The 26421-nt window shown below is 45.8% G+C and overlaps 1 protein-coding gene across 1 annotated transcript in view; it reads left to right on the plus strand.

Annotated features, from left to right (window-relative positions):
* LOC106596600 (piezo-type mechanosensitive ion channel component 2) overlaps positions 1-26421 on the plus strand; it is a 172195-nt gene that overhangs the window by 87335 nt on the left and 58439 nt on the right. Inside the window, exons 27-33 of the mRNA XM_045714337.1 lie at positions 1360-1498; positions 2345-2441; positions 2650-2739; positions 16099-16205; positions 19755-19875; positions 22446-22520; positions 23672-23838. Of these exons, the coding sequence (XP_045570293.1) occupies positions 1360-1498; positions 2345-2441; positions 2650-2739; positions 16099-16205; positions 19755-19875; positions 22446-22520; positions 23672-23838 (796 nt within the window). The remainder of the gene's footprint in view (positions 1-1359; positions 1499-2344; positions 2442-2649; positions 2740-16098; positions 16206-19754; positions 19876-22445; positions 22521-23671; positions 23839-26421) is intronic.

A 26421-nucleotide genomic window follows, 5' to 3' on the forward strand; every position in this document is an offset into this window, starting at 1 on the left:
GGGTGATACGTGTAGGCGAACGCACCATTGGGTGTACACTGTCTGCCCTACAGGACACCTATACAACACCAGATGTCGCAGGAAGGAAAGGAAGATCATCAGGGACCTCAAGCTTTTACATTTACATTTAAGTCATTTAGCAGACGCTCTTATCCAGAGCGACTTACAAATTGGTGCATTCACCTTATGATATCCAGTGGAACAACCACTTTACAATAGTGCATCTAAATCTTTTAGGGGGGGGGTTAGAAGGATTACTTTATCCTATCCCAGGTATTCCTTAAAGAGGTGGGGTTTCAGGTGTCTCCGGAAGGTGGTGATTGACTCCGCTGCAGCGAACAGTTTTGACTGGGCTGAGCGGGAACTGTGCTTCCTCAGAGGTAGGGGGGGGCGAGCAGGCCAGAGGTGGATGAACGCAGTGCCCTTCGTTGGGTGTAGGGACTGATCAGAGCCTGAAGGTACGGAGGTGCCGTTCCCCTCACAGCTCCGTAGGCAAGCACCATGGTCTTGTAGCGGATGCGAGCTTCAACAGGAAGCCAGTGGAGAGAGCGGAGGAGCGGGGTGACGTGAGAGAACTTGGGAAGGTTGAACACCAGACGGGCTGCGGCGTTCTGGATGAGTTGTAGGGGTTTAATGGCACAGGCAGGGAGCCCCGCCAACAGGGAGTTGCAGTAATCCAGACGGGAGACGACAAGTGCCTGGATTAGGACCTGCGCCGCTTCCTGTGTGAGGCAGGGTCAAGCCACTCAAACCATGCCCTGTTCTCCCCACTTCCGTCACGCAGACACGGGCAGTGACCGTGAACTCTCCCTGACCTGCTGCTCCCACATGGACGGTCTTTCCCCTGTTGTAGTGGTTCATATGTGTATATATAGTATGTATATTAGTATATATAGTATATATAGTATGTATATTAGTATATATAGTATGTATGTATATTAGTGTATATAGTATGTATGTATATATAGTATGTATATTAGTATATATAGTATGTATATATAGTATATATATTAGTACTAAATTAACTTCTGTATTGTTTTTATTTCACTCGGGGCTCATGCTGTTCCCCCCCCATGGTCATCCCCCCTATTGTGTCACAACCCTGTCACAACTCTGTCACAATTCTGTTCTCCCCACACCTGTCTCTCTCTCTCTCTCCCCCTCTCTCTCTTTCTCTCTCTCTCATCCCACCCCGTCTCTCTATCTCCCCCCTCTCTCTTCAACCCCCCTCTCTCTCTCCCCCCTCTCTCTCTACACCCCACTCCCCTCTCTCTCCACCCCATCCCCCTCTCTCTTTATCTCCCCCCATACCCCACGCCCCCTCTCTATCTCCCCCCTCTCTCTCTCTCTCTTTCTCAGGATGGACCGTATAAAGCAGCGCCAGGAGAAGTTTAAGAGAGGGAAGAAGATGTTGAGCCAGGAGTCAGGAGACAGAGAGAACCCCATCCATCCACAGGAGTCAGGAGACAGAGAGAACCCCATCCATCCACAGGAGTCAGGAGACAGAGAGAACCCCATCCATCCACAGGAATCAGGAGACAGAGAGAACCCCATCCATCCACAGGAGTCTGGAGACAGAGAGAACCCCATCCATCCACAGGAGTCTGGAGACAGAGAGAACCCCATCCATCCACAGGAGCCAGACAGAGAGAACCCCATCCATCCACAGGAGCCAGACAGAGAGAACCCCATCCATCCACAGGAGTCAGGAGACAGAGAGAACCCCATCCATCCACAGGAATCTGGAGACAGAGAGAACCCCATCCATCCACAGGAATCAGGAGACAGAGAGAACCCCATCCATCCACAGGAGTCAGACAGAGAGAACCCCATCCATCCACAGGAATCTGGAGACAGAGAGAACCCCATCCATCCACAGGAGTCTGGAGACAGAGAGAACCCCATCCATCCACAGGAGTCAGACAGAGAGAACCCCATCCATCCACAGGAGTCAGACAGAGAGAACCCCATCCATCCACAGGAGTCAGACAGAGAGAACCCCATCCATCCACAGGAGTCAGGAGACAGAGAGAACCCCATCCATCCACAGGAGCCAGACAGAGAGAACCCCATCCATCCACAGGAGTCAGACAGAGAGAACCCCATCCATCCACAGGAATCAGGAGACAGAGAGAACCCCATCCATCCACAGGAGCCAGACAGAGAGAACCCCATCCATCCACAGGAGTCAGACAGAGAGAACCCCATCCATCCACAGGAGTCAGACAGAGAGAACCCCATCCATCCACAGGAATCAGGAGACAGAGAGAACCCCATCCATCCACAGGAATCAGGAGACAGAGAGAACCCCATCCATCCACAGGAATCTGGAGACAGAGAGAACCCCATCCATCCACAGGAGTCAGGAGACAGAGAGAACCCCATCCATCCACAGGAGTCAGGAGACAGAGAGAACCCCATCCATCCACAGGAACAGAAGGGTGAGAATTTATGATGAGGATGATGACTCACGATCATTATATGATATAATCACTGTAAACAATGTTGTGGTACCGGTGCTTATGTTTTTTTTATTGTTAGAGTTTTTTTTTAAACATATTTATATATATAAAAAAAAAAAAGAGTTGTTTAATTTGCACGAGCTCTGAATGAAGCATTGATCTACCTGTGAAACTATTTGTATTTTAGGAGCAGAGCGAGAGAGAAGGAACAAAAACAAGAACAATCTAAGACCAAAAAAAAAACAGTGGTGGCGGCCTTGGGTTGACCACGCCTCCAGTAGGTTGACCACTCCTTTTTTTTCTTCTCCGCTCTGATTGGCTATTGTGTCCTTGACCAGAACTCACAGAGGATTTCCATACTGCACCTGGGCTCCAGACGACCTGAAAACATTACGTCATGACCTCAGTCCTTTTCTGACTCTATTTAAGGCCCCTTGTTTGATTGGTTGATTGGTTGATTGATCTATTTGTTTATTGGTTGGTTGGTTGATTGATTGGTTGGTTAATTGATTGATTGATGAACCCCAAAACATCAGAAATTGTCAGACAGGATACTGTTCTGATTTCCTTAAATGAAATAAGACAATACTACAATATGCCTCAACTAATGGCAATGAAATCATGCATTTGTGCATAAAATGGGGCCTTAAAAGAGACTAGAATATTCCCCCGAGAGAAATTAAAAGAACTGATTTCTGTTTATGTTTTTGGGTGTGGTTCTGAGGAAACAAATACCCTTCTGCCACGTCCTGACCAAACTATAATACAAATACTCCCTCTACTGGTCAGGACGTGACAACAATACCCCTTAATGACATCACAATACCCCTTAATGACATCACAATACCCCATAATGACATCACAATACCCCTTAATGACATCACAATACCCCTTAATGACATCACAATACCCGCTAATGACAAAGCAAAATAGTTTGTTTTTTTTTAACTGAAACTGAAATATCACATTTACATAAGTGTTCAGACCCTTTACTCAGTACTTTGTTGAAGCACCTTTGGGAGCAATTACGGCCTTGAGTCTTCTTTGGTATTACGCTACAAGCTTGGCACACCTGTATTTGGGGAGTTTCTCCCATTCTTCTCTGCAGATCCTCTCAAGCTCTGTCAGGTTGGATGGGGAGCGTCATTGCACAGCTGTTTTCAGGTCTCTCCAGAGATGTTCGATCAGGTTCAAGTCCGGGCTCTGGCTGGGCCACTCAGGGACATTCAGAGACTTGTCCCGAAGCCACTCCTGCGTTGTCTTGGCTGTGTGCTTAGGTTCGTTGTCCTGTTGGAAAGTGAACCTTCGCCCCAGTCTGAGGTCCTGAGCACTCTGGAGCAGGTTTTCATCAAGGATCTCTCTGTACTTTGCTCCGTTCATCTTTCCCACGATTCTGACTAGTCTCCCAGTCCCTGCCGCTGAAAAACATCCCCACAGCATGATGCTGCCATCACCATGCTTCACTGTAGTGATGGTGCCAGGTTTCCTCCAGACATGACGCTTGGCATTCAGGCCGAAGAGTTCGATCTTGGTTTCATCAGACCAGAGAATCTTGTTTCTCATGGTCTGAGAGTCTTTTAGGTGCCTTTTGGAAATCTCCAAGCGGGTTGTCATGTGCCTTTTACTGAGGAGTGGTTTCCATCTGGCCACTCTCCCATAATGGCCTGATTGGTGGAGTGCTGCAGAGATAGTTGTCCTTCGGAAGGTTTTCCCACCTCCACAGAGGAACTCTGGAGCTCTGTCAGAGTGACCAGCGGGTTCTTGGTCACCTCCCTGACCAAGGCCCGTCTCCCCCGATTGCTTTGTTTGGGCGGGCGGCCAGCTCTAGGAAGAGTCTTGGTGGTTCCAAACTTCTTCCATTTAAGAATAAAGGATGCCACTGTGTTCTTGGGGACCTTCAATGCTGCAGACATTTTTTGGTACCCTTTCCCAGATCTGTGCCTCGACACAAGTTGTAGAAACATCTCAAGGATGATCAATGGAAACAGGATACACCTGCGCTCAATTTTGAGTCTCATGGCAAAGGGTCTGAATACTTATGTAAATAAGATATGTTTTTTTATTTTTAATACATTTAATTTTTATTCTAAAAGATTGTTGTCATTATGTGTGTAGATTGATGAGGATTTTTTTATTCAATCCATTTTATAATATGTTATATATGTCATGGCTCTCCTGTGACAATCTGAAGGATCAGGTTACAGCCTGCTCCCTCTCGTAGACGGAGGGGGGGGGAGTCAGCTGTTTTATGGGCGGTCATAAAATACGCTACCTATATGCTCTGTAGTGTTCGAGGTTGGAATGTAAACTGCAGAACACAGAGAGACCCTTTGACATCAAAAGTTGGAATAATTAAACAATATTTATATTTTTGAGAATGTGGGAATGGTCCGTGGACACCTAATGGACAGTCATGACGAGTGTGTTTCATTTGGTGATCTCTGTCACGACTTCCGCCGAAGTCGGTCCCTCTCCTTGTTCGGGCGGCGTTCGGCGGTCGACGTCACCGACCTTCTAGCCATCGTCGATCCACTTTTCATTTTCCATTGGTTTTGTCTTGTCTTCCATCATACCTGGTTCCAATTCCATCAATTACATGTTGTGTATTTAACCCTCTGTTCTCCCCCATGTCCTTGTCCGTAATTGTTTGTTGTAGTGCTTGTGCATGGTATGCTGGTATTTACCGGGTTTGTTTGACCGATTGATTGTATTATTCTGTTGACGGTGGTTTATGGTTATTAAACACAACCATTGTAAATCAGTTTCCTCTCTCCTGCGCCCGACTTCTCTGCCGCCAGTAGCATCGCATTACAGAATTACGGACCAATACTATGGAGTCAGCAGGAGCAGGTACCCCGGGTATAGGGGTGGAGGAACGCGTCCGAGAGCACGCAGCAATGCTCCAACATCTTGGCACCGCCATGGACCACGTTGTCCAGACAATGGACCGCTGGGAGAGACAGGCAGTTCTTCCAGCGCCTCCACCAGCACAACTGGGGTCTCCACTGAGCGCCCCTCTTCATCCTGGTCCCAGTGGGATTCGTCTCTCCCTGCCCCAGGAATACGATGGGAAGGCTGCGAACTGCCAGGGGTTCCTTCTACAATTGGACCTATACCTGGCCACCGTCCACCCGGCTCCGTCGGGCCGTGAGAGGGTGTCCGCCCTCATCTCGTGCCTCACCGAGAAAGCCCTGGAGTGGGCCAACGCCGTGTGGAGAGAGGGAGATGCGGCGTAGGAGCAGTTTGAGGAGTTAACCCGCCGTTTCAGGGAAGTCTTCGACCACCCGCCCGAGGGTAGAGCGGCGGGTGAGCGCCTCTACCATCTGAGGCAGGAGACGAGGAGCGCCCAGGAGTTCGCCTTGGAGTTTAGGACTGGCTGCCAGCGCGGGATGGAACGACAGGGCCCTGATCGACCATTACCGCTGCAGTCTGCGCGAGGACGTCCGTCGGGAGTTGGCCTGCAGAGACACCACCCTCACGTTTGACCAGCTGGTGGACCTGTCCATCCGGCTGGACAACCTGCTGGCTACCTGCTGACGTTCAGGTCGGGGTCTGGTGGTTCCATCCCCAGCACCCCCTCTCCGATACCCATGGAGCTGGGAGGGGCGGTGCGCAGGGAGACCGAAGGGGATTCCCGCTTGGGATTCCCCAGGTGAGCCGGTACCATTATCACCCAGAGCCCTCTGTTCAAATCAAATCAAATCAAATCAAATTTATTTTTATATAGCCCTTCGTACATCAGCTGATATTCTCAAAGTGCTGTACAGAAACCCAGCCTAAAACCCCAAACAGCAAGCAAAGCATGTGAAAGAAGCACGGTGGCTAGGAAAAACTCCCTAGGAAAAACTCCCTAGAAAGGCCAAAAACCTAGGAAGAAACCTAGAGAGGAACCAGGCTATGAGGGGTGGCCAGTCCTCTTCTGGCTGTGCAGGGTGGATATTATAACAGAACATGGTCAAAATGTTAAAATGTTAAAATGTTCATAAATGACCAGCATGGTCAAATAATAATAATCATAGTAGTTGTCGAGGGTGCAACAAGCACGTCCGGTGAACAGGTCAGGGTTCCATAGCCGCAGGCAGAACAGTTGAAACTGGAGCAGCAGCACGGCCAGGTGGACTGGGGACAGCAAGGAGTCATCATACCAGGTAGTCCTGAGGCATGGTCCTAGGGCTCAGGTCCTCCGAGAGAAAGACAGAAAGAGAGAAAGAGAGAATTAGAGAGAGCATATTTAAATACACACAGGACACCGGATAAGACAAGAGAAATACTCCAGATGTAACAGACTGACCCTAGCCCCCGACACATAAACTACTGCAGCATAAATACTGGAGGCTGAGACAGGAGGGATCAGAAGACACTGTGGCCCCATCCGATGATACCCCGGACAGGGCCAAACAGGCAGGATATAACCCCACCCACTTTGCCAAAGCACAGCCCCCACACCACTAGAGGGATGTCTCCAACCACCAACTTACCGTCCTAAGACAAGGCCGAGTATAGCCCACAACGATCTCCGCCATGGCACAACCCAAGGGGGGGGGGGCGCCAACCCAGACAGGAAGACCACGTCAGTGACGCACCCCTCCCATGGACGGCATGGAAGAACACCAGTAGGCCAGTGACTCAGCCCCTGTAAAAGGGTTAGAGGCAGAGAATCCCAGTGGAAAGAGGGGAACCGGCAAGGCAGAGACAGCAAGGGCGGTTCGTTGCTCCAGCCTTTCCGTTCCTCTTCACACTCCTGGGCCAGACTATACTTAATCATAGGACCTACTGAAGAGATAAGTCTTCAGTAAAGACTTAAAGGTTGAGACTGAGTCTGCGTCTCTCACATTGGTAGGCAGACCATTCCATAAAAATGGAGCTCTATAGAAGAAAGCCCTACCTCCAGCCATTTGCTTAGAAATTCTAGGGACAATTAGGAGGCCTGCGTCTTGTGACCGTAGCGTACGTGTAGGTATGTACGGCAGGACCAAATCGGAAAGATAGGTAGGAGCAAGCCCATGTAATGCTTTGTAGGTTAGCAGTAAAACCTTGAAATCAGCCCTTGCCTTAACAGGAAGCCAGTGTAGGGAGGTTAGCACTGGAGTAATATGATCAAATTTTTTGGTTCTAGTCAGGATTCTAGCAGCCGTATTTAGCACTAACTGAAGTTTATTTAGTGCTTTATCCGGGTAGCCGGAAAGTAGAGCATTGCAGTAGTCCAGCCTAGAAGTAACAAAAGCATGGATTAATTTTTCTGCGTCATTTTTGGACAGAAAATTTCTGATTTTTGCAATGTTACGTAGATGGAAAAAAAGCTGTCCTTGAAACAGTCTTGATATGTTCTTCAAAAGAGAGATCAGGGTCCAGAGTAACGCCGAGGTCCTTCACAGTTTTATTTGAGACGACTGTACAACCATCCAGATTAATTGTCAGATTCAACAGAAGATCTCTTTGTTTCTTGGGACCTAGAACAAGCATCTCTGTTTTGTCCGAGTTTAAAAGTAGAAAGTTTGCAGCCATCCACTTCTTTATGTCTGAAACACAGGCTTCTAGCGAGGGCAATTTTGGGGCTTCACCATGTTTCATTGAAATGTACAGCTGTGTGTCGTCCGCATAGCAGTGAAATTTAACATTATGTTTTCGAATGACATCCCCAAGAGGTAAAATATATAGTGAAAACAATAGTGGTCCTAAAACGGAACCTTGATGAACACCGAAATTTACAATTGATTTGTCAGAGGACAAACCATTCACAGAGACAAACTGATATCTTTCCGACAGATAAGATCTAAACCAGGCCAGAACTTGTCCATGTAGACCAATTTGGGTTTCCAATCTCTCCAAAAGAATGTGGTGATCGATGGTATCAAAAGCGGCACTAAGATCTAGGAGCACGAGGACAGATGCAGAGCCTCGGTCTGACATCATTAAAAGGTCATTTACCACCTTCACAAGTGCAGTCTCAGTGCTATGATGGGGTCTAAAACCAGACTGAAGCGTTTCGTATACATTGTTTGTCTTCAGGAAGGCAGTGAGTTGCTGTGCAACAGCTTTTTCTAAAATTTTTGAGAGGAATGGAAGATTCGATAGAGGCCGATAGTTTTTTATAATTTCTGGATCAAGATTCGGCTTTTTCAAGAGAGGCTTTATTACTGCCACTTTTAGTGAGCTTGGTACACATCCGGTGGATAGAGAGACGTTTATTATGTTCAACATAGGAGGGCCAAGCACAGGAAGCAGCTCTTTCAGTAGTTTAGTTGGAATAGGGTCCAGTATGCAGCTTGAGGGTTTGGAGGCCATGATTATTTTCATCATTGCGTTAAGAGATATAGTACTAAAACACTTTAGTATCTCCCTTGATCCTAGGTCCTGGCAGAGTTGTGCAGACTCAGGACAATGGAGCTTTGGAGGAATACCCAGATTTAAAGAGGAGTCTGTAATTTGCTTTCTAATGATCATGATCTTTTCCTCAAAGAAGTTCATAAATGTATTACTGCTGAAGTGAAAGCCATCCTCCATTTGCGAAGGCTGCTTTTTAGTTAGCTTTGCGACAGTATCAAAAAGAAATTTCGGATTGTTCTTATTTTCCTCAATTAAGTTGGAAAAATAGGATGATCGAGCAGCAGTAAGGGCTCTTCGATACTGCACGGTACTGTCTTTCCAAGCTAGTCGGAAGACTTCCAGTTTGGTGTGGCGCCATTTCCGTTCCAATTTTCTGGAAGCTTGCTTCAGAGCTCGTGTATTTTCTGTATACCAGGGAGCTAGTTTCTTATGACAGATGTTTTTAGTTTTTAGGGGTGCAACTGCATCTAGGGTATTGCGCAAGGTTAAATTGAGTTCCTCGGTTAGGTGGTTAACTGATTTTTGTCCTCTGACGTCCTTGGGTAGGCAGAGGCAGTCTGGAAGGGCATCAAGGAATCTCTGAGAATTTATAGCACGACTTTTAATGCTCCTTGGTTGGGGTCTGAGCAGATTATTTGTTGCAATTGCAAACGTAATAAAATGGTGGTCCGATAGTCCAGGATTATGAGGAAAAACATTTAGATCCACAACATTTATTCCATGGGACAAAACTAGGTCCAGAGTATGACTGTGGCAGTGAGTAGGTCCAGAGACATGTTGGACAAAACCCACTGAGTCGATGATGGCTCCGAAAGCCTTTTGGAGTGGGTCTGTGGACTTTTCCATGTGAATGTTAAAGTCACCAAAAATTAGAATATTATCTGCTATGACTACAAGATCCGATAGGAATTCAGGGAACTCAGTGAGGAACACTGCATATGGCCCAGGAGGCCTATAAACAGTAGCTATAAAAAGTGAGTGAGTAGGCTGCATAGATTTCATGACTAGAAGCTCAAAAGACGAAAACGTCATTGTTTTTGTTTTTTTTTGTAAATTGAAATTTGCTATCGTAAATGTTAGCAACACCTCCGCCTTTGCCGGATGCACGGGGGGGTATGGTCACTAATGTAACCAGGGGGTGAGGCCTCATTTAACACAGTAAATTCATCAGGCTTAAGCCATGTTTCAGTCAGGCCAATCACATCAAGATTATTATCAGTGATTAGTTCATTGACTATAACTGCCTTGGAAGTGAGGGATCTAACATTAAGTAACCCAATTTTGAGATGTGAGGTATCACAATCTCTTTCAATAATGGCAGGAATGGAGGAGAGATTAGTGAGATTGCTAAAGCGAACACCGCCATTTTTAATTTTGCCCAACCTAGATCGAGGCACAGACACGGTCTCAATGGGGAAAGCTGAGCTGACTACGCTGACTGTGCTAGTGGCAGACTCCACTAAGCTGGCAGGCTGGCTAACAGCCTGCTGCCTGGCCTGCACCCTATTTCATTGTGGAGCTAGAGGAGTTAGAGCCCTGTCTATGTTCGTAGATAAGATGAGAGCACCCCTCCAGCTAGGATGGAGTCCGTCACTCCTCAACAGGCCAGGCTTGGTCCTGTTTGTGGGTGAGTCCCAGAAAGAGGGCCAATTATCTACAAATTCTATCTTTTGGGAGGGGCAGAAAACAGTTTTCAACCAGCGATTGAGTTGTGAGACTCTGCTGTAGAGCTCATCACTCCCCCTAACTGGGAGGGGGCCAGAGACAATTAATCGATGCCGACACATCTTTCTAGCTGATTTACACGCTGAAGCTATGTTGCGCTTGGTGACCTCTGACTGTTTCATCCTAACATCGTTGGTGCCGACGTGGATAACAATATCTCTATACTCTCTACACTCGCCAGTTTTAGCTTTAGCCAGCACCGTCTTTAGATTAGCCTTAACGTCGGTAGCCCTGCCCCCTGGTAAACAGTGTATGATCGCTGGATGATTAGTTTTAAGTCTAATACTGCGGGTAATGGAGTCGCCAATGACTAGGGTTTTCAATTTGTCAGAGCTAATGGTGGGAGCCGTCGGCGTCTCAGACCCCACAGCGGGAGGAGTAGAGACCAGAGAAGTCTCGGCCTCCGACTCCGACTCGCTTAATGGGGAGAACCGGTTGAAAGTTTCTGTCGGCTGAATAAGCGACACCGGTTGAGCATTCCTACAGCGTTTCCCTCCAGAAGCCATGAGAAAGATGTCCGGCTGCGGGGACCGTGCGAGGGGGTTTATACTAACGTTACTATCTGTACTTACTGGTGGCACAGACGCTGTTTCATCCTTTCCTACACTGAAATTACCCTTGCCTAACGATCGCGTCTGAAGCTGGGCTTGCAGCACAGCTATCCTTGCCGTAAGGCGATCGTTCTCCTGTATATTATAAGTACAACGACTGCAATTAGAAGGCATCATGTTAATGTTACTTAGCTTCGGCTGTTTGAAGTCCTGACGAACCATGTCCAGATAAAACCTCCGGGGTGAAAAAGTTGAATGAAAAAAGTTGAGTGAGGGAAAAAGTAAAAATATACGGTAATGAAAAAGTTAAAAACCGTCAGGTATCAAAGTAAGATCGGCAACAAAAACGCACAGCAGCGTAAACAAGTCTGCAAGTTGTGACCGGAAACAGGAAACAGGTTGTGAGGTCTGGGGGTGCACATATGTTTGTGTCTGTCACGTTCCCTGAGTTTTCATCCTCCCGCACCCCCTCTCTGTGGAGCTGGGAGGGGCGGTGCGCAGGGAGACCGGAGGGTGTGCACCATCTGTGGCCGCAGAGGTCACACTGCCGGTCGGTGCCGGGTTGGTTCCTCTGGGGATCGAGGCAAAAGGCAGGGCACTCTGGCATCACCCCAGGTGAGCTGGCACCATTCTCACTCAGAGCCCTCTGTTGCTCATATGTTTGTCTATGTCACTTTTTTCCCCGCATTCCCAGCATAAGGCGCTCCTCGGTTCAGGCGCAGCTGGGAACTTTATAGATAGATCGTTTGCCCATAGTTTAGGGATCCCCATTGTTCCCGTGGCTGTGCCCTTCCCCGTTCATGCCTTAGATAGTCGACCATTAGGGTCAGGTTTGATCAGGGAGGCCACCGCTCCTCTGGGCATGGTGATGCAGGGGGGAGCTCTCACGGGGTGGTCGCGGGAGTGCTCGGGGAAGTGTTTAGGGGTTTCCGTTGGTGCTACCACGGTGGAAAGTCCAGACCAGGTCTCCACCGTGCGCATTCCCCCTGAATATGCCGATTTGGCTCTCGCCTTCTCCAAAAAGAAAGCGACTCAATTACCACCCCATCGACGGGACGATTGTGCGATAAATCTCCTGGTAGACGCTACACTTCCCAGGAGTCACGTGTATCCCCTCTCACAAGCGGAGATGGAGGCTATGGAAACACATGTCTCCGAATCCCTGCGTCAAGCGTACATTCGGTCCTCCACTTCACCCGTCTCCTCGAGTTTCTTTTTTGTGAAGAAGAAGGAGGGAGGTCTGCGCCCGTGTATTGACTATCGGGGTCTGAACCAGATCACTGTGAGGTATAGTTACCTGCTACCACTCATAGCCACAGCGATTGAGTCAATGCATGGGGTGCGCTTCTTCACCAAACTAGATCTCAGGAGTGCTTACAACCTGCTGCGTATCCGAGAGGGAGACGAGTGGAAGACGGCTTTCAGTACCACCTCAGGGCATTATGAGTACCTCGTTATGCCTTACGGGTTGATGAATGCGCCATCAGTCTTCCAAGCCTTTGTAGACGAGATTTTCAGGGACCTGCATGGGCAGGGTGTAGTGGTGTATATTGATGACATTCTGATATACTCCGCTGCACGCGCCGAGCATGTGTCCCTGGTGCGCAGAGTGCTTGGTCACCTGTTGGAGCATGACCTGTACGTCAAGGCTGAGAAATGCCTGTTCTTCCAACAGTCCGTCTCCTTCCTAGGGTATCGCATTTCCACCTCAGGGGTGGAGATGGAGAGTGACCGCATTTCAGCCGTGCGTAATTGGCCGACTCCCACCACGGTAAAGGAGGTGCAGCGGTTCTTAGGGTTTGCCAAGTACTACCGGAGGATTATCCAAGGTTTTGGTCAGGTAGCGGCTCCCATTACCTCACTGCTGTAGGGGGGCCCGGTGCGTTTGCAGTGGTCGGCTGAGGCAGAGAGGGCTTTTAGTCACCTGAGGGCTCTGTTTACCTCGGCTCCCGTGCTGGCCCATCCGGATCCCACTTTGGCGTTCATAGTGGAGGTGGACGCGTCCAAGGCTGGGATAGGAGCGTTGCTCTCTCAGCGCTCCTGTACGCCACCGAAGCTCCGCCCCTGTGCCGCCTTCTCGAAGAAGCTCAGCTCGGCGGAGCGAAACTATGACATGGGGGACCGGGAGCTGTTGGCTGTCGTCGAGGCCTTGAAGGCGTGGAGACATTGGCTAGAGGGGGCTAGACACCCTTTTCTCATCTGGACTGACCACTGCAATCTGGAGTACATCCGGGCAGCGAGGAGACTGAACCCTCGCCAGGCAAGGTGGGCCATGTTTTTCATCCGTTTTGTGTTTACCCTTTCCTACAGACCAGGCTCCCAGAACGTAAAGGCATACGCATTGTCCCGGCTGTATGACACAGAGGAGCGGCCCGTGGATCCCACTCCCGGCCTCCTGCCTGGTGGCACCGGTAGTGTGGGAGCTGGACACGGACATAGAGCAGGTGTTACGTGCAGAGCCCGCTCCCGTCCAGTGTCCTGCTGGGCGTCTGTACGTCCCCGTCTGCTGTTCGTGACCGGTTGATCTATTGGGCCCACACGTCACCCTCCTCTGGTCATCCTGGGATCGGTCGGACAGTGCGCTGTTTGAGCGGGAGGTACTGGTGGCCCACCTTGTCTAAGGACGTGAGGGTTTATGTTTCCTCCTGCTCGGTATGCGCCCAATGTAAGGCTCCTAGGCACCTGCCCAGAGGTAAGCTACACCCCTTACCCGTTCCACAGCGGCCTTGGTCGCACCTGTCGGTGGATTTTCTGACTGATCTTTCACTCTCACAGGGTAACACCGCGATCCTGGTCGTTGTGGATCGTTTCTCTAAGTCCTGTCGTCTCCTCCCTCTGCCCGGTCTCCCTACGGCCCTACAGACTGCGGAGGCCTTGTTTACGCATGACTTCCGGCACTACGGAGTGCCTGAGGATATAGTGTCTGATCGGGGTCCCCAGTTCACGTCTAGGGTCTGGAAGGCGTTCATGGAACGTCTGGGGGTCTCAATCAGCCTTACTTCAGAGTTTCACTCCGAGAGTAATGGGCAGGTAGAGAGAGTCAACTAGGATGTGGATAGATTTCTGCGGTCCTATTGCCAGGACCGGCCGAGGGAGTGGGCGGCGTTCATGCCCTGGGCCGAGATGGCACAGAACTCGCTCCGCCACTCCTCCACCAACCTCTCTCCCTTCCAGTGCATACTGGGGTATCAGCCGGTTCTGGCGCCTTGGACCCTTTAATGCTGCAGGAGTTCCACCGTCTTCGTCCGGATCGCCCTGCGCCTCGCCCTCCGGGTCGGGTCGCTCTCCTGCGCCTGACTTCTCTTGCCGCCAGTAGCATCGCATTACAATCTCATGAAGGACAGGAAACGCACAAAACTGTATCTCTTAAAGTGTACATTTCCCAGTTGTCAGGTTTACATCTAGATGTTGGATAAAATGAATGAGTAAAATATGAAACTATTTGTGACAAGATGTAATGGCTTTCTAAAGTTTTAATTAGTCAATGGCCAGTGAGGCCAAACATTACATCAGGCGTTATGGAATCGTCCCTTTTTCCACAGAGTATAAAACCACTTCCTACAAAATGTACATTAAGTCAGAGAACGCCGGGACGGAGTCCCCACGTTGGAATGGCTACAATTCTATAGACAACGTGTAGTTTTGGCTACACGGCTTCAAATGGTTAAACTCGAGACTATCGATCACTACAGAATAAGAGCACATCCTAGATGTATAATTACTAGTCTGCAGCTGGAAATTGCGTAAGTCTAGTACGAGAATACCGACAACTGACGAAGCATCTATTCTATGCAACGACCATCGGTACGCCTGACGTATCCATTACAACAGATAATATCCAGAGCCGCGGAGAAAGCTACAACTACGAAAGATATTGTGACTTCTGGGGAAGTTACCCAGAGACTCTCTGATGAACTGAACTCTCCAGCAGACGGACCGGCGATTCCAACAGAGAAGACAACAACAGCATACGGGCGTAAATATATACATTGCAATTATTTTCGAATGAGCGGTCCTTCATGTGCAAAGGATTAGCATTTCAATTAATATAATTATAGACTGTGTATAGTGAATCCATTTAGTCTTTCCCGCTCTTTCTCAGTCCCCACCCCTTTCCCTTCTCTACCAAGCCGCCATATCGGCTTCAGCCGCTAAGGACTTTTTCTTTGTATCATTTAGTAACCCAAATACCTACTGTTAGTTTGTTATGTAATTCTGTGTGATTATGTAGTTGGTTAGTAAATAAATAATTAAGCCAATTTGTATATCGCTGATTCATCATTTAGGCTAGGGTTCGTGCAGATATCCAAGGGTTTGCGACGTTCAGTAACGAGAACTGATGAGGTAATAATACATTAATGAGAATGACTAATCGATAAGATAATAAAATATCTGAAGAGTTATATTCGGGAAATTGACACTCTATAAACAACATTTTTCCGTGTCCTCAGCATGTCTTCCCAATTTAACCTAACCCAACATTGTTCCATTTTTCCATTTTTCCATTTTTCCGACTTCCTAGTTAATTAAAGTTACATGTTTAGTTTAATCGCATAATTAAATTACACACAGAGAATTGATTTGATAAAATAACAGTCTTCACATTTAATGATAGTCACAGACACGACAGCTGTAACGTAACAAAATGTGGAAAAAGGGAAGGGGTCTGAATACTTTCCGAATGCACTGTATTACCCAGCATCCTTTACTCCTGTTCCCCTACTGTGGCTCTTCTGTTCAAGGACATAATTCCGTTTCACCAATTACAATACTTTTAAAGTCTCTGCCAAAGTCACCTCAAACCTGTGCCATGTCTTACCAAACAAACTAATGCTATTATTCTGTGTCTAACTTTGTGTGTGTTTTCCCTACCCTCATCAACTTCATCCCTCTAGTAGGCTTTTTGAATCAAACCAACCTCTGCTGCCTGACATTTACCTCGTTTACAGACTCTCGACACCCCAAAACATCACCCGCTTTCAAGCCCTTTTCCTCCAGTTAATATTAACAGCACCTTGCTCTCTACTCCTCAGTGGTGAGAAGTGGAGATTATTACTTGTTTGAAACCGACAGTGAAGAAGAGGAGGAAGAGATGGAAAGAAGAGAGGGCCTACAGCCTCCCAAGAAGTCAGCGTTTCAGGTGAGGAATAGAACAACGCTAACATTTTTCTAAAGTAGTTACCGGTATTACTGATATGTTGAATATTATTTTGTCTTTATTGTTCAGTTTTAGTATTAAGATCATCTGTTGCTAGTTGGAAAATGTGTAGATACCTTGTTCTTTCTGCTCTGACACTTTCATCAATATAATCTAATTCTGTTTTCTACTAACTCTCCCACCACCTTTTGTCCCTCCTCTTCAGCAAGCTATTGGGAAGTTTGCCTCAGCCTTTATAGCTCTGCCCAGATCTATCATTAAACTTCCAAAAGCCATCCTTCAGTATGTAATCAGGGCAGCCAAGGTACAAAACAATAGATTCAGCATCTCCTCTTACCATAGCCTGTGAGACTGTATCCTCAGTCTGTGTAGACTGTATCCTGTATCCTCGGCCTGTGTATCCTGTATCCTCAACCTGTGTATCCTGTATCCTCAGCATGTGTATCCTGTATCCTCAGCATGTGTATCCTGTATCCTCAGCATGTGTAGACTGTATCCTGTATCCTCAGCCTGTGTACCCTGTATCCTCAGCCTGTGTAGACTGTTTCCTGTATCCTCAGCATGTGTATCCTGTATCCTCAGCATGTGTATCCTGTATCCTCAGCATGTGTAGACTGTTTCCTGTATCCTCAGCATGTGTATCCTGTATCCTCAGCATGTGTAGACTGTTTCCTGTATCCTCAGCATGTGTAGACTCTATCCTGTATCCTCAGCATGTGTAGACTGTTTCCTGTATCCTCAGCATGTGTAGACTGTATCCTGTATCCTCAGCATGTGTATCCTGTATCCTCAGCCTGTGTATCCTGTATCCTCAGCATGTGTAGACTGTATCCTGTATCCTCAGCATGTGTAACCTGTATCCTCAGCCTGTGTAGACTGTTTCCTGTATCCTCAGCATGTGTATCCTGTATCCTCAGCATGTGTAGACTGTTTCCTGTATCCTCAGCATGTGTATCCTGTATCCTCAGCATGTGTATCCTGTATCCTCAGCATGTGTAGACTGTTTCCTGTATCCTCAGCCTGTGTATCCTGTATCCTCAGCATGTGTAGACTGTTTCCTGTATCCTCAGCATGTGTAGACTCTATCCTGTATCCTCAGCATGTGTAGACTGTTTCCTGTATCCTCAGCATGTGTAGACTGTATCCTGTATCCTCAGCATGTGTATCCTGTATCCTCAGCCTGTGTATCCTGTATCCTCAGCATGTGTAGACTGTATCCTGTATCCTCAGCATGTGTATCCTGTATCCTCAGCCTGTGTATCCTGTATCCTCAGCATGTGTAGACTGTTTCCTGTATCCTCAGCCCATGTAGACTGTAACCTGTATCCTCAGCCTGTGTATCCTGTATCCTGTATCCTCTGCCTGTGTATCCTGTATCCTCAGCCTGTGTAGACTGTATCCTGTATCCTCAGCATGTGTAGACTGTATCCTGTATCCTCAGCCTGTGTAGACTGTTTTCTGTATCCTCTCCCTGTGTATCCTGTATCCTCAGCCTGTGTAGACTGTATCCTGTATCCTCAGCCTGTGTAGACTGTTTCCTGTATCCTCAGCATGTGTATCCTGTATTCTCAGCCTGTGCATCCTGTATCCTCAGCATGTGTATCCTGTATTCTCAGCCTGTGTAGACTGTTTCCTGTATCGTCAGCATGTGTATCCTGTATTCTCAGCCTGTGTATCCTGTATCCTCAGCATGTGTATCCTGTATTCTCAGCCTGTGTAGACTTTTTCCTGTATCCTCAGCATGTGTATCCTGTATTCTCAGCCTGTGTATCCTGTATCCTCAGCATGTGTATCCTGTATTCTCAGCCTGTGTAGACTTTTTCCTGTATCCTCAGCATGTGTATCCTGTATCCTCAGCATGTGTATCCTGTATCCTCAGCCCATGTAGACTGTTTCCTGTATCCTCAGCATGTGTAGACTGTCTCCTGTATCCTCAGCCTGTGTATCCTGTATCCTCAGCATGTGTAGACTGTTTCCTGTATCCTCAGCATGTGTAGACTGTTCCCTGTATCCTCAGCCTTATCCTCAGCATGTGTAGACTGTTTCCTGTATCCTCAGCCTGTGTATCCTGTATCCTCAGCATGTGTAGACTGTTTCCTGTATCCTCAGCATGTGTAGACTGTTTCCTGTATCCTCAGCCTTATCCTCAGCATGTGTAGACTGTTTCCTGTATCCTCAGCCTGTGTATCCTGTATCCTCAGCCTGTGTTTCCTGTATCCTCAGCATGTGTAGACTGTTTACTGTATCCTCAGCCTGTGTAGACTGTTTCCTGTATCCTCAGCCTGTGTAGACTGTTTCCTGTATTCTCAGCCTGTGTATCCTGTATCCTCAGCATGTGTATCCTGTATCCTCAGCATGTGTAGACTGTTTCCTGTATCCTCAGCATGTGTAGACTGTATCCTGTGTCCTCAGCCTGTGTAGACTGTTTCCTGTATCCTCAGCCTGTGTAGACTGTTTCCTGTATCCTCAGCCTGTGTAGACTGTATCCTGTGTCCTCAGCCTGTGTAGACTGTATCCTGTGTCCTCAGCATGTGTAGACTGTTTCCTGTATCCTCAGCCTGTGTATCCTGTATCCTCAGCATGTGTAGACTGTTTCCTGTATCCTCAGCATGTGTAGACTGTTTCCTGTATCCTCAGCCTTATCCTCAGCATGTGTAGACTGTTTCCTGTATCCTCAGCCTGTGTATCCTGTATCCTCAGCCTGTGTATCCTGTATCCTCAGCATGTGTAGACTGTTTACTGTATCCTCAGCCTGTGTAGACTGTTTCCTGTATCCTCAGCCTGTGTAGACTGTTTCCTGTATTCTCAGCCTGTGTATCCTGTATCCTCAGCATGTGTATCCTGTATCCTCAGCATGTGTAGACTGTTTCCTGTATCCTCAGCATGTGTAGACTGTATCCTGTGTCCTCAGCCTGTGTAGACTGTTTCCTGTATCCTCAGCCTGTGTAGACTGTTTCCTGTATCCTCAGCCTGTGTAGACTGTATCCTGTGTCCTCAGCCTGTGTAGACTGTATCCTGTGTCCTCAGCATGTGTAGACTGTTTCCTGTATCCTCAGCATGTGTAGACTGTTTCCTGTATCCTCAGCCTGTGTAGACTGTATCCTGTATCCTCAGCCTGTGTAGACTGTATCCTGTATCCTCAGCCTGTGTAGACTGTTTCCTGTATCCTCAGCCTGTGTATCCTGTATCCTCAGCCTGTGTATCCTGTATCCTCAGCATGTGTAGACTGTTTCCTGTATCCTCAGCCTGTGTAGACTGTATCCTGTATCCTCAGCCTGTGTAGACTGTATCCTGTGTCCTCAGCATGTGTATCCTGTGTCCTCAGCCTGTGTTTCCTGTATCCTCAGCCTGTGTAGACTGTATCCTGTGTCCTCAGCATGTCTTCCCCATTTAACCTAACCCCTCTGATTCATTCCTTTGATTGGATTGAATCCTAACTTAAAATCAGTGTGCGTTTCTAAAGTTTTTGTACAAATCTGTCTCTTTATGTTCAAACTCTAACATTGTGCTTCCTGTACTATACTGTCCCAGTTTGTCTACCATGTCTGGATAACAAACTCCAAGACAGCCATGAAGAAACGAAGCAAAGAGAAGCACAAGTTCTGGAAGAGGTACACCAAGAGATACAAACACAAGAAGGACAAGATGGATGGTGAGTGTTGGTCCTGGAAGAGGTAGACCAAGAGATACAAACACAAAAAGGACAAGATGGATGGTGAGTGTGGGTTCTGGAAGAGGTAGACCAAGAGATACAAACACAAGAAGGAAGGTTAGTTAATCAGGAGTAGGGTTGTAAAAGTCTAGTAACTTTCCCAAAACGACCAGGTTTCCCAGAAATCCCCGTTTGGAGGATTCCTCGATTTTCTGCTTATTCCATCCTGATTCCAAGAGTATTCCAACCTGGATTTTTGGAAAAACCTGTGAATTTTGGCCAAGTTAGCAGAATTGTGCAAGCCTAATCAGAAGGGTAAGCCAGAGTCTGTGGTATAAAGAAGCAGACACAATATATTCTTGATTACCAGTCTATTCATTAACCTCTTGGGGCTAGGTGGGACGCTAGCGTGCCACCCGTGGTGCACTCCATCAACAGCAGGTGCATTTCAAGAGCGGCAAATTTGAATCCAAATAAATGTCAAAATTCAAATTTTTCAAAAATACAACTATGTTACACCATTTGAAAGATAAACATCTCCTTAATCTAACCACGTTTTACGATTTCAAAAAGGTTTTACGGCGAAAGCATAAATTTAGAGTATGTTAGGACAGTACATTTACAAGAGTTGTGTGTAATGTTTTGTCAAGTCAAAGACAGGGTCACCAAAACCATAAAACCAGCTAAAATGATGCACTAACCTTTTACAATCTCCATCAGATGACACTCCTAGGACATTATGTTAGACAATGCATGCATTTTTAGTTCTATCAAGTTGATATTTATATCCAAAAACAGCGTTTTACTATGGCATTGATGTTGAGGAAATCGTTTCCCTCCAATAACCGGCAGTCAAGTCAGCGTCACAAATTAAATAATTAAAATTAGAAAACATTGGTAAAATATTATATTGTCATTTAAAGAATTATAGATTTACATCTTTTGAACGCAATCAACTTGCCAGATTTAAAAATAACCTTACTGGGAAATCACACTTTGCAATAATCTGAGCACTGCGCCCAGAAAATAAGGCGTTGCGATACAGACTAGACGTCATGTTGGGGAGATCTAAAATCGAAAATACTATGTAAATAATCCATTACCTTTGATTCTCTTCATCAGATGTCACTTCCAGGTATCACAGGTCCATAACGAATGTAGTTTTGTTCAAAAAAGCTCATCATTTATGTCCAAAAATCTCCGTCTCGTTAGCACATGATGTAAGCCAGCCGGACTTCTCGTCATGAACGAGGGGAAAAAATATATTTCCGTTCGTTCAAACATGTCAAACGTTGTATAGCATAAATCATTAGGGCCTTTTTTAACCAGAACATGAATAATATTCAAGGTGGACGAATGCATACTCTTTTATAACGTATTGGAACGAGGGTACCCAACATCAACTCGCGCGCAAGGTGTCTAATGGGCCATCATCGTTCCATGGCTCTTGTTCGGTCAGATCTCCCTCCAGAAGACTCAAAACACTTTGTAAAGGCTGGTGACATCTAGTGGAAGCAATAGGAAGTGCCAAAATATTCCTAAACCCCTGTGTTTTTCAATGGGATAGGTTTAAAGTCAATACAACACATCAGGTATCCACTTCCTGTCAGAAAATGTCTCAGGGTTTTGCCTGCCAAATGAGTTCTGTTATACTCACAGACACCATTCAAACAGTTTTGGAAACTTTAGAGTGTTTTCTATCCATATATAATAAGTATATGCATATTGTAGTTACTGGGTAGGATTAGTAACCAGATTAAATCGGGTACATTTTTTTTATCCAGACGTGCAAATGCTGCCCCCTAGACCCAACAGGTTAATGTAAGTAATGTACTGTGGAGGCCTTCAACCCTATCAAAAGAGGCTTGGTTGTGAAAAGGCGGGGTGAGAGTGGGCAGCCCAGACGTGTACCCCAGAATATCTAGTAGACTGGGTGCTTACTGCTCATACATGCACAGTAATTATAATCCAAATCTACTCTGTTATGTGCATTAAGTTATTGTATCGTTGTGTTATTCTCTGTAAGTTATTGTTTTGTGTTATTCTCTGTAATTTATTGTTTTGTTCTGTTGTCCTTTGTAAAGTTATTGTTTTGTGGTGTTGTCCTCTGTAAAGTTATTGTTTTGTGGTGTTGTCCTCTGTAAAGTTATTGTTTTGTGGTGTTGTCCTCTGTAAAGTTATGGTTTTGTGGTGTTGTCCTCTGTAAAGTTATGGTTTTGTGGTGTTGTCCTCTGTAAAGTTATGGTTTTGTGCTGTTGTCCTCTGTAAAGTTATGGTTTTGTGGTGTTGTCCTCTGTAAAGTTATTGTTTTGTGGTGTTGTCCTCTGTAAAGTTATTGTTTTGTTCTGTTGTCCTTTGTAAAGTTATTGTTTTGTGGTGTTGTCCTCTTGTAAAGTTATTGTTTTGTGGTGTTGTCCTCTTGTAAAGTTATTGTTTTGTGGTGTTGTCCTCTGTAAAGTTATGGTTTTGTGGTGTTGTCCTCTGTAAAGTTATGGTTTTGTGGTGTTGTCCTCTGTAAAGTTGTTGTATTGTCCTCTGTAAAGTTATTGTTTTGTGGTGTTATTCTGTAGGTCATGTGACTATAGAGTTAGGAGAGACAGAGGAAGATCAGAAGGGAGGAGAGGAGGAAAAGTCCGATGGACCAGGTGGGTGCCACAGCCCCTTTGAATGAAATACTGTAGTATATTGAAGCAATAAGGCCTGAAGGGCTGTGGTATATGGCCAATATACCACGGCTAAGGGCTGTTCTTACGCACTACGTAATGCGCATACAGCCCTTAGCCGTGGTATATTGGCCATATACCACAAACCCCCGAGGTGCCTTATTGCTATTATAAATTGGTTACCAACGTAATTAGAGCAGTAAACAAGTAGTTATGCCTCATAACCATGGTATATTGTCTGTTTTAAACTGGGTGGTTCACGCCCTGAATGCTGATTGGCTGACAAACTAACTGCCAACAGCATTCATGAGCCCAACTACCTGGTTTATAGTTATATCCAAAACACATGTCAAAACCACATACATGGAGAGACAATGACCAACCTCGATTCAATATAAAACATTTAAATACATATATTATCCTTACTGTAGTTTACTCAGAGTCAATGACAGTCAATAGCAATGTGATTGTGAGTGTTGCTGTTATGACTACTTTAGGTGGAATAGACTGGTGTTATGACTACTTTAGGTTGAATAGACTGGTGTTATGATTACTTTAGGTTGAATAGACTGGTGTTATGACTACTTTAGGTTGAATAGACTGGTGTTATGACTACTTTAGGTTGAATAGACTGTTGTTATGATTACTTTAGGTTGAATAGACTGGTGTTATGACTACTTTAGGTTGAATAGACTGGTGTTATGATTACTTTAGGTTGAATAGACTGGTGTTATGACTACTTTAGGTTGAATAGACTGGTGTTATGACTACTTTAGGTTGAATAGACTGGTGTTATGACTACTTTAGGTTGAATAGACTGGTGTTATGACTACTTTAGGTTGAATAGACTGGTGTTATGACTACTTTAGGTTGAATAGACTGGTGTTATGACTACTTTAGGTTGAATAGACTGGTGTTATGACTACTTTAGGTTGAATAGACTGGTGTTATGGCTACTTTAGGTTGAATAGACTGGTGTTATGGCTACTTTAGGTTGAATAGACTGGTGTTATGGCTACTTTAGGTTGAGTAGACTGGTGTTATAACGACTTTAAGTTGAATGAACGGATTGTATGTCGCTTTGACTATAGAGTGTACGGTAAATGTAACTTCTCTTTCCCACGTCCCACCAGACAACATCCTGAAGCGAGTGTTCGACATCATCAAGTTCACCTGGGTGTTGTTCCAGACGACGGTGGAGAGCTTCACCGAGTGGATGAACGACGTGTGTAGAGAACACATAGACATCTCCACCGTGCTGCGTATCGAGAGATGTATGCTCACTAGAGAGGTCAAAAAGGTACTGCTTTCTGTCGCTCTCTCTCTCTCTCTCTCTCTCTGTCTTTTTTTACACACTTAGAAATAGTTACATTTTGACTTTAATATACAACAAACTATCAAAAAAGATCAGATGCAGTAGGGATGACCAGAGGTAAGTGGAAGTGGTAAGATGGCGGACTGAACACAGCTATCGAGACCACCTCAAGATAAAAACGCGATTATTCAATATTGTTAAGTTAGACTAAATATTAGCACTACACAATCTGGTGGGTGATAACCTTCAATCTGGATAACAACACAAAACAAATCATAAGACTAGAGAAATGTATCGACAAATATTACGGAAACAAGCAACAGCCAAACATGACGGAGAGTAAGACAGGGGAACCCATCTCAACTCGATTTAGCCTTCCCTGTAGCTCAGTTGGTAGAGCATGGTGTTTGCAACGCCAGGGTTGTGGGTTCGATTCCCACAGGGGGCCAGCACAGAAAAAAAAAGAAAAAAATGTATGAAATGTATGCATTCACTACTGTAAGTTGCTCTGGATAAGAGTGTCTGCTAAATGACTAAAAATGTAAAATGTAAAAAATGTAAATAGCTGTAAAATAGTCATATGTTTGAGAAATTGAAGTAATAGGATTTTTAAGGTTTTGAAAATCGCGCCACAGGCTTCAAGTGGCTGTTACGTAGGTGGGACGAATTCGTCCCGCCTAGCCCAGAGAGGCTAAACAGTAAGGATATAAAAGAGTTGAAGGCCTCGAGATGACTGGTGAAAAAGCTGCGATATCGGAGAAAGACACAAACAAGCTAAAAGGGACAGTGAATAAGATTGAAACCGAAGTGAATGAACTTAAAAAGGAGAACATCGTTCTGAGAGACGCCTTACTGGACATGCAGACTAGATCCATGAGAGAGAGAATCTGGTACTTACAGGTATCCAAGAGAAAGAAGGAGAAGTTCCTGAATGTGTAGTTAGAGAGTTCCTCCTTACAGCGCTTCAGATTCCACGCGAAGCTATCGACAAAATCCAACTCCAACGTGAACACCGCTTCGGACAGAGAGGGCAGAGGTATGAACGCCCAATCGTTGCCAAATGTGCTTCCTTTAAAGATAAAATAATGGTTAAAATCCTGGGGAAAAGACTTGCTGGCACGAAAATAGGCATGAATGACCAGTTCCCGAAGGAAATTGCAGAACGGGCGTAAAGTTCCGTATCTAATTTTCAAGGAAAATAGATTGAAAGGGAAACGAGTAGCTCTCGTCGTCGATAAACTATATATTGATAACCAGTTGTTCAGAGACACACAGGCTACTTACTCCATGTGTCACAGGCATCAAAGTGAGTAGACCAAGGTGCAGCGTGGAACATGTTCATCTTGAGTTTAATGAAGAAAGAATGAACACTTTACAAATTAAACAAAATTGACAGCAGACAGTTCCGTCAGGTACTTACAACTAAACGGAAAACAACTACCCACAAAAAAACAAAGGAAAAACAGGCTGCCTAAGTATGGTTCCTAATCAGAGACAACGATAGACAGCTGCCTCTGATTAGGAACCATACTCGGCCCAAAAACAAAGAAATACAAAACATAGAATGCCCACCCCACACCCTGATCTAACCACATAGAGAAGCAAACCCTCTCTCTCAGGTCAGGGCGTGACACCATGGCTATTTTAAAAATTACAAATAAGGAAACACACAATTCTTGCCCGGTTCTGGATTGTAATAACACAACAACAAAAATATAGAGCTTTTCTGTCTATCTTCAATGCTAACTAATTGGAACAGAAAAGCACTAATTTAACATGACGGAGATATAAACACAGTAAACAGAAGGAACAGTATGTGTGGATGTTGTGGTGTGTGTTTTATTAGTGTTTGGGAAAGTGTAGTGTTGAGTGAAGAAGGAAATGGTTGCATATCCCAGAACCAATGTATTGCTGTGAGCAGGGGGGGGTTGATTAGAGAGCTTTCAATGTTGTTCAGATGATGGATATACTTTTATAATGAATTATACATCTTGTTTATTTATGGTCCTATCATAGTGGAACAGCGTTTTTTAAAATAAATTATACATAGAATTTATTTATTGTCCTATCACGGGGAACTACATTTTAAAAATAAATTATACATAGAATTTATTTATTTATGATCCTATATTGATGGAACGGTCCACAACCCTATACCCTAGACACCCACCTGAACGACCCAGATACTAAGGAGAAGTCCCTAACTGTTTTATGGGCCTGCTGTAAGCGGTCTGTATGCAGCCATAATGCGGTCAGAGTCCTTCTAGAGCAGCACTGCCCCCTCAAGATTCTGAGCCTGCCTGGCAGGGTTGGTCCTGCAAAGCCAGAGCCCCCTAAATTGAGAGGAAAATTCTCAAAGCTGCTAACGAGAACCTTGACGACCTTTTACCTAGACGGTGGGAATTCCGGTGGGGTGCCCCCCCACCCAGGAAGTGGTAGTGTTGGCAACACTAGCTACAGTAACCCATGGGGAGGGGGTCACACTCTGACATTCAGAGAGGGGGTATATTATTGTGGCCTTGGTGGCACATAATCAAAGGTCTGACTGCATGGAGATGCTTAGGGAAT

Source organism: Salmo salar, chromosome ssa03, assembly GCF_905237065.1.
Source record: "Salmo salar chromosome ssa03, Ssal_v3.1, whole genome shotgun sequence".
NCBI lineage: Eukaryota > Metazoa > Chordata > Actinopteri > Salmoniformes > Salmonidae > Salmo > Salmo salar.